This window comes from Acanthisitta chloris, unplaced genomic scaffold (genome assembly GCF_000695815.1).
Source record: "Acanthisitta chloris isolate BGI_N310 unplaced genomic scaffold, ASM69581v1 scaffold13233, whole genome shotgun sequence".
NCBI classification, from domain to species: domain Eukaryota; kingdom Metazoa; phylum Chordata; class Aves; order Passeriformes; family Acanthisittidae; genus Acanthisitta; species Acanthisitta chloris.
This window is the reverse complement of record NW_008663357.1, coordinates 51070-64599: the sequence shown is the minus strand read 5'-3', so window position 1 is coordinate 64599 and position 13530 is coordinate 51070. Positions and strand designations below refer to the sequence as shown.

The 13530-nt window shown below is 51.2% G+C and overlaps 1 protein-coding gene across 3 annotated transcripts in view; it reads left to right on the top strand.

The window, feature by feature from the left end:
• Nucleotides 1-1695: 1695 nt before the first annotated feature.
• Nucleotides 1696-13530, top strand: part of SLC5A10 (solute carrier family 5 (sodium/sugar cotransporter), member 10) — a 39672-nt gene continuing 27837 nt past the window's right edge. The window contains exons 1-7 of one of the 3 annotated variants that reach the window (XM_009070965.1): nt 1696-1809; nt 2833-2904; nt 4045-4149; nt 4737-4796; nt 4986-5090; nt 10231-10336; nt 12017-12097. In XM_009070965.1, coding sequence (XP_009069213.1) covers nt 1696-1809; nt 2833-2904; nt 4045-4149; nt 4737-4796; nt 4986-5090; nt 10231-10336; nt 12017-12097 — 643 coding nt within the window. The remainder of the gene's footprint in view (nt 1810-2832; nt 2905-4044; nt 4150-4736; nt 4797-4985; nt 5091-10230; nt 10337-12016; nt 12098-13530) is intronic. The other 2 variants (XM_009070967.1, XM_009070966.1) reach the window with 2 other exon arrangements.

Genomic DNA, 13530 nt, shown 5'->3' with positions numbered 1-13530 from the left:
GATTGAGATAAAATTCCAAGGGCTTTGGAGGGTTCATAGACTTTTAAGGATAAAACTAGATTTTTCTTTCCCTGGCTTGGCACAGCACTGGCACAGTGGGACTAGGAGACCTGGAAATGCCCAAACATCTGCAGTGCTTGATTTTGTTGGTGTGTTGAGCAAGTGAGATGGTGATTTTAATTTAAACAACTGCACATTTCTGTTCAGATATAACCCAAGTTATTCCAGGCCAGGTTGGATTGAATAGAATTCTCCAGATTGGATGGGGCTTGGAGCAGCCTGGGCTGGTGAAAGGTTTCTCTACCCATGGCAGGGGGTTGGAACTGGATGGGCTTTGAGGTCCCTTCCAACCCAACCCAGTCTGGGATTCTGTGTTTTTGTATAATGCTGTTCTGTGAGCTAATGAACACTAAGATGATTCTGATTTTCACAGTCCTGTCCAGAGAAGTCTGTTCTGTTGCTGTGAAACAACCCAACACCACCAGTGCCTGGTTGTACTTTAGTGACAGCAGGTGATTAAACAGCTCAGCAGTGTTAATGGATACACCACATAGTGACACTTGGAGGTACTTTGAATGTGTTAATGCAGGTCAAATTCCAGCTGGGCAGTGAGGGGGAAGGTCAGGTATGCAGAGCTGCTCCCCAGTGCCTCAGCGGCTCCTTCAAAGAGAGGAGAAATGCTGACCTGATTCTGTGATGGGCATATTAGTTGCACTGTGTTTATGTTATTAGTGAGACCTTGTGGAAGTGCTACCACTTGGGAATGAGCCAGCCAAGCCTCCAGCGCAGCAAACTGATAGCTAAGTACCCAAAAATGTGGAATTCAAAGGTGGTTTCCTGCTGCCTGTTGCTTGTTGGCCTTTAGGGGAATAGCTGCATCTTCCTCGCTTTACAGCTCCCTGACAGGAGGTTGTAGCCAGGTGGGGGTTGGTCTCCTCTCAGGTAATAAGGGACAGGAAAGAATAGATGGCCTCAAGTTGTGCCAGGGGAGGTTTAAGTCAGGTATTAGGAATAATTTCTTCATAGAAAGAGTTGTCAGGCATTGGAACAGGCTGCCCAGGGTAGTGGTGGAGTTACTGTCCTGGGAAACGTTCAAAAAAGAAGTGGATGTGATAGTTGGGAACATGGTTTAGTGATAACATGGTGGTGCTGGGTTAATGGTTGGACTTGACGATCTTAGAGAGCTTTTCCAACCTAAACAATTCCATGATTCCCTCTGCTGTGAGGGTTTCTGCTGGTCAGCCCTTGCTGCCTGCTGAGGCTCCACCTTGGGCATTCACCCTACTCCTGTGTTTGGGCATTGCTTCAACACATAGAAAACCCTCAGCTTCACCTAATTTCATGTAGTGCAGTTATGGTATTGATGAGGGCTCAAGAATTTGGGAACAAATTGTAGTGGGAAGACCGAATTGCTGGTCCTGTGGCTTTGCATAGCGTTGGGGTGCTGAAAAGGGAGCAAAACACATATGTCACTTGGACATTTTTCCTACCTGCTCACTTGTGACACACCAAATCAGGAGGTTCCAAGGGGAGCAGAGGGGGTGGGAGGCAGAGGCCTGGCTGCACACCCAGGAGCCTTGGGAAGCAAAGCTCCCACTGCTGAGTTGTTTAATGATAAATGCCCTCAGGCCACTAACAAGTTACTGATTGAGTGACTGTCTGTGTGAGGCTGAGGATGAAGAAGAAGACGGAGGAATGATGGAGGACAATTCCACTGCTGGAGCTGTTACCCCCTCACAGCAGTTCAGTATTGCTGACATTGTCGTTGTAGTGGCTTATTTTTCCTTAAATTTTGGTGTGGGAATATGGGTAAGAGTTTTTTTCTTGTTCCTTTCTGCTTTCTCGTTTGAATAGGGTGTTTTTCAGGGCTGGCTTTTCTGTGGGAAATACTTAGAAAGCCTCTATTGTTTTCTTGTAGTTTTCACTTTTTGTGTTGTGTGTTGTGCTGCACAGAGACAGGCTGAGAGAGCTGGGGGTGTTCAGCCCAGAGATGAGAAGGCTCTGGGGGCACCTTAGAGCCCTTTCCACTGCTTAAAGGGCCTCCGAGAGACCTGTAGTGGGACTTGGGACAAGGGCCTGGAGTGACAGGACAAGGGGGAATGGTTTTAAACAGAAAGAAGGGAGATTTAGGTTAGATACTAGGAAGAAATTCTTCCCTGTGAGGGCAGTGAGGCACTGGCACACCAGTGGATGGGGCTTGGAGCAACCTGGGCTAGTGGAAGGTGTCCCTGCCCATGGGAGGAGGTGGAACTGGATGATCTTTAAGATCCTTCCCACCCAAACCATTCTGAGATTCTATGATTTGCTCTGTTTTGTTCAAACCCTCTACCCTTTTTTTACCCCCTATTGAAAGGCTCCTACAGCCTGGAATGAGGTGGAATTAACCATGGGACAACCTCTCCCCTGACCTCTGTCTGTTGGGTGTGAGCAGCTCTGCCCCTTCTCCCTTACAGAGTGTAGAGCCAAATGCTCTGCTAACAGAAACAACCCTCAGCTGCAGCGGTTCCAAAGACTTTCCAAAGCCATTTATTCTGCCTTGCAGAGAAATCCTGACCAAAAGCTGAGTCCTATTAGCCAACCTGTCTGTTCAGGATGGCACTAGGACAGGCACATCCTCTGTGCTTCCCCCTCTCCAGGTGCTTCCTTTGCTCTTCATGGCTCCAGGTACCTGGGGTGCAGCCACCCTTTTGTGTAATTAGGCTCAAGTTGCAGAGTTCCCATTAATTATCGAGTCTCCTGTGTCTTGGTTTCTTGTCTGGGAGACTTGGATCTTGGTGTCTTGTCTGGGTTTTTAGAGAAAGAGTTCTCTCTGCTGATCTTCCCTCCTCCCAGTCTTCCTGCAGGGCGAACAGGAACACCGTCAGTGGCTATTTCCTCGCTGGCAGGGACATGGCATGGTGGCCAGTAAGTAGAGACCTCTGTCCCTCTTGTGGCACCCTGGGCACAGGGACATCCAGCATCACTGTCCCCTCCACCACTGAATTCCCTCCCTGCTTTCTCCACTGCTTGTCCACGCTTCCTCCCACCCTGTACAACTCCTGCCATGATTTATGTTCTTGGAGCTGCGTTTCCCTTCTCATTGCATGAAGGATGCTGGAGCCCACACGGTTTGTTTGGTCTCCTCATAGGCTGCTCTGAGCTTGGGGAGGAATCCTTGGAGTTAAACATCCATCTCCACTGTCCCTGTGTGCCCCTGAGGACTCCAACAAATCATGGGTGTCCCAACTTTCATCTTTCCTTCTTATTTTGATACAATCTTGACAAACTGGCTGCAGGTCCTTCCTGTGTGTAGCACTGGCTCCTTGCACAGGGCCACCTCTGGGCAGGGTGCATGGCCACTGTGGCAAATACAGCAACGTGTGGTTCCTTCTTATTATCCTGAAAGCAAAGTCCATCCCAAACCCACCAGCGATGTCCAGATGAACTGGATCATGGGAGTGCTGGTTCCTAGGACTCACAGCTGTCTGAATTTTATCTGTTAAGGGTTTTTCTTGCAAAATATGTTTATGTCCCTCATCCCATGTGGCTCTCTGGAGGTGTTTAAGGAGAGACTGGACATGGCACTTGGTGCCATGGTCTAGTTGACATAGTGGTGTTTGGTCATAGGTTGGACTTGAGCTCAGAGATCTTTTCCAATCTGATTGATTCTGTGAAAAGACCTCTGAGCTTATCGAGTCCAACCTACGACTGAGAACCACCACTATGTCAACTAGACCATGGCACCAAGCACCACATCCAATCTCTCCTTAAACACCTCTAGGGATGGTGACTCCACTCATTCCACTCCCTGGGCAGTTTTATTTTCCAACCTTAACGATTCTGTGATTCTGTCTCTTTGGCCACACTTTGTTTTCAGAAGTGACAGGGAGGTCTGTGCCCTGGTGCTCCATTCAGATCTTATTTTTTCCTCCTCTTCTTCCTCTTCCTCCTGAATTATGCCTTTGGGGCTGTGCTGCTGGGGAAATACCAAAGCTGGTCCAGCTGGCACAGCTGCTGTGCCAATCCATGGCTGAGCACCCACAGCACCTCTTCTGCTCCCCACAGATTGGTGCCTCACTCTTTGCCAGCAGTGAAAGCTCTGGGCTCTTCCTGGGGCTGGCTGGGACCGGCGCTGCTGGGGGAATCGCTGTCGCTGGCTTCGAGTGGAATGTAAGCAATGTGTTGTGTCATTAAGGAAATGAGTTTGTCAGGCCCTGTCGCAGCAGATGGCCCATTTCACAGCACTGCCTAGAGGGGGTAATTAACATAACCCTGCTAACTCGGCTTCAGCTCATGTCTAGTGCACATACAGTGAGTCTGGAGTCAGCTCAGCTCCATGTGCTCAGGGAAAATGACATTTCAGACCCAAGTTCCTAATCCAGCCCCTGCAGACCCTGACAGGGAGATAGTTGAATAGGTCACCCATTCTCTGCTTCCCTCCATGTTGTATCCAAAGTCCTTGGGTTCTGCAGCAAAAAATAATGGCATTTTGCTTGTGTGGTGCTCAAGAGTCAGTGGGAAATGTCCAGTCTGGAGCTGAAGGGCTGAGGCGAGCAGGTACCTACTGGTGAGAGTGCCAGGGAGTGTCCACCATGACCTTTGTGCACCCATGCCTGGCATCTGAAGCCATCTGGGGATGTAAATGTGCCCTTGAGGGTGAACCAGAGCTGGGTCAGGAGCAGGGACAGGGTCTAGCACGACTGTCAGTGTAGAGCTGCAGCAGGATCCATGTTTTTTCTGGCTGTTCTTCCCAATAGGCAACTTATGCTCTTCTGGCACTAGCCTGGATGTTTGTGCCAGTCTACATCTCATCTGGGGTATGTACAGCTTCCCTCAGCCTGCTGTGGGGAACGTGGTCTCCGAGCAGGTCCCCTGCTCCCAGGAGGACTGTCACCACCATCCTGTGGGACTCCTGAGCCCTGCTCTGGGAATACAACTGTCCCCTTGCCCTATACCAGGAGGAGGGGGCCTGGACAGGGCAGCAAGTTCTCTCTCTACCCCTGCAGATTGTCACGATGCCTGAGTATCTCCAGAGGAGGTTTGGAGGGGAGAGGATCCGGATGTACCTCTCCAGCCTGTCACTCCTGCTCTCCATCTTCACCAAAATCTCTGTGAGTAGCTCCCCTTCAGATCTGTGATTTTGATTTCCAGCAATCAAAAGGTTATTTTGGGGCTCAAACCTTGTGTAGGCAAACTGGGTGAGAGCAGCTGCTGCAGGATGCTCCAGGAGGGAGGAGGACAAAAGGTGGGAATTTGTGGGCAGGTGCTGTCTGGCATGAATTCATAGGTAGATCCAACAGTGATGTTCATGTCCAGGTGGCTGCCATGGATGTGTGGCTGGTTGTCAGGATTCCCAAACTTGCCTTGTAGCAGAGGTGGGTGAAAGGTGCTTGGAGTCTGGGTTGCATCGTCTGGGTTTGCCTCCATGCTCCAGCAATGATACTCTGCAACATTTCCAAGGGACCTGGCAGAGCCAGGGATTGAATTGGGAATACATTCATTGCTTTGGGGTTTTTCTGAGGAAAGGAAACCTTGCTGCAGTTAGAAGATACTAAAGCCTGTACAGAAAGTGCCTGATTTCCAGGCACTTTTCCATGGGGATGTTTTCCCTTCGTTTTAACCTCATTCACAACTCCCTGTGTGCAGCCTCTGCTCATGCTGGTAACTGTGGGAAGAGTTTATCCGAGGTAAAACAGCTAGGGAGCCTGTGATACCAGGTCTAGGGCAAGCAGGAGAGAGCCAGGCACAGACAGCCCTGGGGGGCTGGAGACAGCGAGACAGAGATCAAGAGCAAACGGCTCAGAAAATCTGGAGAGAAAACCTGCCGGAGGGAGCAATCCTGCTCTGATGGAGCAGGTGGATCTGACCTGGGCTCTGCTGGGGCTAAAAGAAATGTGCTTTTGCAGGTGTCTTACTGCAAGAAAAGTGTTTTTGCATGAGGCTGGCTGCAAGCAGAGGCTGTCTGAGGGCAGGAGGGGCACTGCCAGTGTGTGTCTCCCCACATCGAGGCGCTCAGCGCCTGCCTCTGTGCTTGCCAGCACATTCCTCACCAACACCAGCTTGGCTGGATGCAGCATCACTCCCTGCACAGTGTTTCTGCAGCCCCAGGCTCCGGGCTGAGCTGTGGGGGAATCCTCTGGGTCTCCCTCCAAAGGATGTGGAGGATGGAGCAGCCTGCAAACAGGGCTCACTGTGCACATCCATCAGTGCCTACTGCAAAGGAAGAGGCTGCATCTGCCTCGGACAGACCCCAGCGCTGCTGGTGGGATGTCCCTGGGTCCAGGAGACCCCCATCTCCTTCTCCTGAGCTGCTCTCTGACCTTGGGCAAGGCACTATGCTTTGGCTGTAACAGGCAGGTTGCAGGGGAAGTGGCAGCCCTTCCTGTGCCCCTGCTGGCTCAGGGATTCCAGAGTGGCAGAGGTGATGCTGGTGACTCTGTCAGTGCAGCTGCCACCTGTATTTCCCCCCACAGAACCATGCCCTGTCCTGCTGGAGCACATTCTTCCCATAAAACTGCTATTCTTTATATCCTAATCATATATAGTGTTGAAAATCCTACAGCATTATTCTTGAAATGATCCTGGTGGCTCCTGGAGCACAAGTCCAGTTTGCAAGTTTGGGCAGTGATACCCTGATTATTCCCTGATTGTCCTGACATCCAGTAAACTGTTGTCACTCTCCTCCTGTGTCACATCTCTCCCCTGCTCCTGATGAAGACCCAGGGGGAGCTGGAGGGAGATGCTGGAGCACACGTGTGGTGTTGGTCCTTGATTCTGTGGCATTCACACTTATCCCTGCTAGCATTTAAAAGGAAAGGTTGGAAGCTGGGATAGGATTTGTGCTGTTGTAGCTTATTCTTGCTGGTCTGAATGTGAAGAAAGAGATCACTGGCAGTTTGATGTTTCCTTTGAGTCTCTGTCCAGGCTACCACCCACATCCTCTCTCCTCTCACCAAATGGTGCCCTACCCTGCCGTGGGGCTGTGCTTGATCCCTTTGGTTTCCAGCCTCTCAGTGGCTTTGCCCAGAAGGGATGGATGTCCTACAAGCTCATTCTTAGCTTGGGAGATGGTTGTGGTGTCACTCCTTGCCTAACACCAGATGACCCTGTAGATGACCTCTATGCTCCGATGGGAACCTCTGTGGTTCTCCAGGCCCTTGTCAGCACAACCTTGTGTTTGGAGCCCAGTGGACACTCCCAAACGCCTCTTCCTGAGCCTTTTCTCAGCCAGTGCTGTAGTTTCTTTGGTCTGCTGAGCTTTCTCTGATCTCTGAGTCAGGCAGGATGCAACAGAAGAGGAATCAGCCTAATAAGGGGATTATCTTGGCATCTGGCTCCATTCACAGTAAATCCCACAGACAATGGCTGCTTCCAGCAGTGGGTTGGGATGAATGTCTGCAGACACTCGGGGCGTTGCCAAACTGGCCCCATGTCCTGTCCCCAGTGGTGGCCGCAGTAGGGAACGGGGAGGAGAGTGTGAAATTCAGAGCAATTAGGCAGGGCTGTCTCCTGCAGGGTTTCCTTTGGTCCTTGCTGGGGGCTGCCTCAAAGTCTGGGATTATCTGGGCTTTTCCTGCCTCCTCTCTGTGCAGACGTTGTGTTTATGGATGGATCTCTCATCCATGCTCCTCTGAGCTGACACATGGCATCAATGCTGCTCCCTCAGCTTTTCTTTTGGGGCATGGTGGGTGACAGTCTCTCCTCTCCTGGAATTTATCCTTCAGTGGACTTCCAAGCTTCCGTGTTTCAGGGCAGAGTGCAGCAGAGCAGCCCAAAATCCTGCTGAGAGATGGCATCCCCTCTGGCCAGGAACATGTGAGGAGTTACACAGGCATCCTGGCCTGGATGAAGAGCCCCTGGGGACTTCTCTGTACCCTGGGTAACTCGTTCTACTGAGACTTTGGCTTCACCAATTGTTAATCCCAAACTGTCTCCAAAACCAGCTTTCATTGGGAAGGCATTAAGGACATTGGGTAAGAACAGGTTTCCAAGTGAGGTCACTGGTGGAGGCAGGGATCTTGCTGGATTATGAAGTCTCACTTCAAAGGCTTCTCCTCTCCTTTTAAGGTTGAAAGGACTTATTTTATGAATAGGCCATGCCTGGTTTTAATTAGCTTGTTTTTGTATTTGGGATGTCTTATTAACGACTCAGTCACATGTGCTTTTATTTTTTCCCACCCTAGCAGAATTACCAGGAAGGGAGGTGGAGATACCTCTGCTTCCTCATAGCAAAGGCTTCGACTCATTTGCAGACGACTGCAAAAATGATTAAGCATTGAGAAAGCCAGGAGAAGCAATCATGAAATATCTTGTCCAGGGCTGAATCTTCCAGCTGGGATCTGAGGAAGGGTTGCTGGAGAAGCAGATAGTCACGGGGGAGAAAATCCTTCTGGCTGGTGCTGACATCATGATAAGTGATGGATCCCTTCAAGGGACATGAGGAGCTTTGGAATACACTGAGGATGCTTGGCTGGCACTGTGCTAGGAAGGCTTAAAATATTTTGGGTTTCCACTTCAGGTTGCATTGTGGGGAGGTGGCTGAGGGCCCTTGGTTGGGGTTTTTCTGCCTTGTCACTGAAGCTTGTGCTGCGTGGATGGTTTAGTTGTCCTCTCATAGGGCTGCTTGGTGGTATCAAGCTGTGATTGGATTGCATTTGTGATGCAAGGGCATCAAGGAGCCACTGGTAAACGCTTTGGCATGGTTTCCCATGGGTTGGTTCCTCTTCAACAGGTCATTCCAGGGCTGAATTCCCTTTGGTGCTGACATGGTCTCTCCCAGAGACATGGCCAAGCCCAAGTGCAACTGAGGACACTTAGTACCTCCCTTGGGAATGCCAGGTATGACTGTGGTGTAAAGCCTGGCCCAGATGTCATGGAAAAATCCCTGAATTAGGATCCTCAGGATCATGGTGTAAGTGCTGTTCTGGTTGGTTTGATTTGATTTAACCTGGTTGTGCCTAACGTTGTGGGTCCATCTGCAAGGGAATGGCTCTTGTGTTGTGCTGAAACTGGATGTGTTCACCTAGTGGGTTTTGGGCCAATGGAGCCTTGTTGGGCAGCACACACCTTGGCTCTTCCACTGTGTGATCCTGTGTGGCACCTCTCCATCACCCAATGACAGTCCCGAGCCATCGAGTATGGGAGCATGCTGGAGCAGTGCTGGGGAGAGGGAGGGCAGAGCTGGGGCAAGGAGGTGTGTGTGATATGGGAAATAACATCAGTCCTACACCTTACTAATCCCAAGCCACTGCTCCACATGACCAGGCAAGACAGTCCTGCGGCTGGGGGATGGTTGCTGGGAGGTGTGTGAAGAGAGATGTCAAATCAGAGCTGATGTCTTGGCTGTGGGAACCCGTCACGGCTCCGGGCGAGGGTGTGGAGTCGGCTCATCTTGCCTCTTCCTGCCCCTTCTGGCCTCGTTCCCTTCTCCAAACAAGGTTTTTGCAAAAATACCTCAGCTGAGCACTGGGGATGGCTGAGCTCAGCTGCAGGTGGAGACATGGTGGTGGCACAGGCAGTGCCAGTGCACCTGGTCCTGTCCTCCTGTGGCATCACTGCTTTTGGTGGAGGAGGTGTCCCAGCTCTGACTCTTTGCTTTACATCTCATTCCCATGAGACTGTGATCACCTCCATGTGTGTACAGTGGCTGCTGGAGCTGCCTGCTCTGCTCCTTGGGGGCTGGAGGAGGGTGGCCTGTGACACCCATCTGCAGCAGTGACATGGCCATCCACCAGGCTTCACCAGATGTCCTGGCATGTGCTGTATGATGCTGTAGAAGGCTCCATGGAGACCTCATTGTGGCCTTCCAGTACTTAGAGAGGGCTTGTAAAAAAAAGGGAGAACAACGTTTTTATATGGGCAGAGAGTGATAGGACAAGGGGAACAGCTTTTAAACTAAAAGACGGGAGATTTAGATTAAATATAAGGAAGAAATCGTTCCCTGTGAGGGTGGTGAGGCACTGGCACAGGTTGCTCAGAGCAGCTGTGACTGCCCCGTCCCCCTGGAAGTGTTCAAGGCTGGGTTGGATGGGGCTTGGAGCAACATGGGCTAGTGGAAGGTGTCCTTGCTCATAGAAGAGGAGTGGGACCAAGGTGATCTTGAATGTCCTTTCCAACCCAGACCATTCTAGGATTCTGTGTCCTCATTGTACACACAGAGTTGGCTGTTTCCCTGCTGTGCTGCTCTTGCAACAGCCTTTGGGTGGAGGATATGACCTATCCCAGCCCCTGTGTTTCTTCTTCCACACCCAGACAGACCTGTACTCGGGGGCTCTCTTCGTCCAAGTCTGCCTGGGATGGGACCTTTACCTCTCCACTGTCCTGATGCTGGTGGTCACAGGGCTCTACACCATTGCAGGTAGGTTTCTTGGCCTCCCCTGGCCTCAATATTTCTTCTTTGGTTGAACCACACCACTTCCCCTCCTGTTTTTATTTCATTATTGTTATTTTTGCTCCTGGAAGGTTTTGGGGGGTTAGACCAGTGAGGTTTATATCCCTGCCCCATCCAGATAGTATCTGAGCAGCCTTCTGGAGCATCAGCTCAGGTGATGACTCAACCCATGACCTCTCCTTTGCCATTACACCTTTAAATTTGTAATAACTCCTCCTCCACCATGTACTTAAGCACTTTCTTGTGTGTGTACCTATTTGTAACAACAATAATCAGGGCTTCTCCTATTACAGGGCTATTATTATGGAATCTACAACCTGAGAGCCCTTTACTCAACTCATTTCTCTTTGCCTTGCCCTGCCCTCGATGCAATCTGTTGCCTTCCCTCTGCAAAGCTTTTGGGAATATTTCTTGACAATGCTTCCCTGTTGTGGGAGCAGCTATTTTTGTGCAGGGTCAGTCTTTATGGTTCTTCTGCGATCCAGAGGTGATGAGGGTTTGGAGCTGGAATTGGAGACTCTGGGTTCCTGGCTTGCAGCCCTGCTCTCAGACCATGGGACTGTGTATCCCTACCAGCCCTTTGGGTTATTAGTTTGGCTGGGACATTCCTTCCCCTGGCAGTGCCTATGGAGACACACAGCAGTGACTTCTCCCTCGTTATCTCATCTCGGCCATCAGAATGGGAACTGGTTTAAGTGTATCCGTAACATGGTGGATTTTGCAAGACTTTGGTTTTAAGCAAATCCCATCTTGGGTTTTTCCTGCCCACAAGGCTTGTTGTGATGTGAGGCACCTCTATGAGCTCAGGCAGGTGTGATCATTGCATCACCCTGATCCTGAGAACATCCCTCCAAGTTCCAGGCATGGTCAGAGATGATACAGCCCTGAATTCCCGGAGTGTTTCAGTGACTGGGGTTGAAACTGGTTCAGTTTTTGACCAGTTTTCTCTAGCTCTGCTACTTTTTAATGCTTTTGCTTGTGTGCTGAGTGATTTCTTTCTGGCTGGGTAAGCAGGTCTGGGATTTGCAGAAGGTCTGGAGGGAGAGCTTGGGATAGAGAGGGAGAAGTGCTTGATGACCAAGGGGATCCCACTAAGCACCATGTGGTGGAAGAATAAAACCGTAGGATTGGTAGGAGAGCTGAGGGGTGTACAAAGGAGAAACCTGGTGTTAGGGAGAGCTGGGATGAATGATGAAATCAGTGTCCTGAATGTGATCTGCTGCTGGAGTATCTGAAGAGCCAGGGCTGGGACTGGCTGGTGTCCTGACTGTGTGGAGATGTGGGGCTGCATTCCTCCCTTCCAACCATCCCTTGGTTCCTCTTCCCTGCCCCTCCAGCCATCACTTGGCTCCTCTTCCCTGCCCTTCCAGCCATCCCTTGTCTCCCCTCCCTGCCCCTGGTGAGGCTGCAGCCCTGGTGGCTATTGGCTGCTGCTCCCACTTCATCTGTGGAGATGCTGTCACTGCTCAACACCAAACCCGAGGAGCTGTTCCCCCTTCCCACGGCAGCTCACCACCACCACCACCGTGTCAGCAGGTTGAGGCTGGTGACAGATACATCCTCATGGGAAGCTTTATTGGGACTTTCCAACTGCTCAAAGCCTGAATCCAGCAGCACTCCTGAATGCTGTGCCTTGCTCTCGTGCAGGAGGGCTGGCAGCTGTCATCTACACTGATGCACTGCAGACACTCATCATGGTCCTTGGAGCCATCGTGCTGGCAGTTAAAGGTAAGAGCTGGTCCAGGGAGAGCTTCTCTCCTCACTCAGGTGGTCTTGGAAATAAATAAAAACACTCAGTCTGAGCGATTCAGTGGTCAAGATGCCCAGCAGGACTTTAGTCCATGGCAGTCACCTAAATTAAGGCTGTGGGTCCCACTGTGTCCCCTCTGCCACTGTCCTTCCCCTGTGTGCCAATCCTCCTGGTGCAGATGCCATGAAGTATCTTCCTGGTGCTCATGTGGGGCTGTCCCCAGCACTGGTGATGTTCCCATGGACATCACTGCTCATTCCTCTCACTCTGAGACTGACCAAGTATTTGCCAGCAAAGCAGCATTCCCAGTTCTGCTCTGGGTGTTTTGGTGAGGTCTTCAGACAGGATCCCAATGCCCAGGGATGTGCACAGTAGAAGGTGGTGCCAGAACAAGGCACTGCTGCAGGGGTGGGATGTGGAGCATGGTACCATGCCCTGCTCCAGGCTGGGGTGAGTGTGGTTCATCACTAGCCCTTTCTGAACTATTGTCTCTCCCTACATTCAGCCTTGGAGCATCCTTGCGAGGCTGGAAGCTTTCGTCAACCTGGTTCTGCCATCAGGGCTCTTGGCCCTGGGGAGCAGGACGCAAAATGTCAGGTACCAGCTTCAAAGGCAGGTGTTTAACTACAGAGGACAATTTCCAGAGGCACTCCTGAGATGATTTCCACCATCTCCTGGAGAAGTCTGCTTAGGCAGGAAAGTAGGAAAGGCTCTGGCCCAGTGCTGTGGAGGTGGGAGCAGCCCCAGAGCTGTGGCCAGCCTGGTCCCGTGGCTGGTCCCCTCTGCCAATGCAGAGCTTGCTCCTGGGTGAGCCCTTGGACACAGCAAGGTATATTTACAAAAACCAAATGAAAGAGCAGAGACTTCCTGGAGAAGGAACAATAGCCCTTAAGCACCCCAGAAGCAGCAGGGAGCTGCTCCAGGCAGAGGAGCATGTTGCCTGTCAAGGCAGATCGGAGCAGTGGCTGCAGCCTGTGTGTCAGACAGTGCCTGGACATTGTGGATCGTTGTCTGGAGCTGCCCTTGGCTGTGGAGCTGAGGCTTGTCCCTGACAGGCTTGGCTGGTGCAGCTGTGCAGAGCCAGAGGAGGGCAGGTAGCAAAGCCTGGAAAATCCCCTCCAGCAGCTGCAGAGCAAAGGTTGTTTTGGCTTTGCTACCTGAGAGCATGGCATGGTGTGTGCAGGGAGCTGAGGGTGCTTGGCAGAGGGACTGGTCCAGGGGAGCCAGAAAACAAGCTGCTGGTTGCACAGGTTTTTCCTCAGGATACCTCAGGACCTGGAGGCAGGTGTGCCTCAAGGGTGCTTGGTTTGCTCCAGCTTCTGTCAAGCTCAGCTAATAAAAGACACTCTCAATAGAATCCTGGAATGGTTTGGGTTGGAATGGACATTAAAAATCTTCTCATTCCACTCCT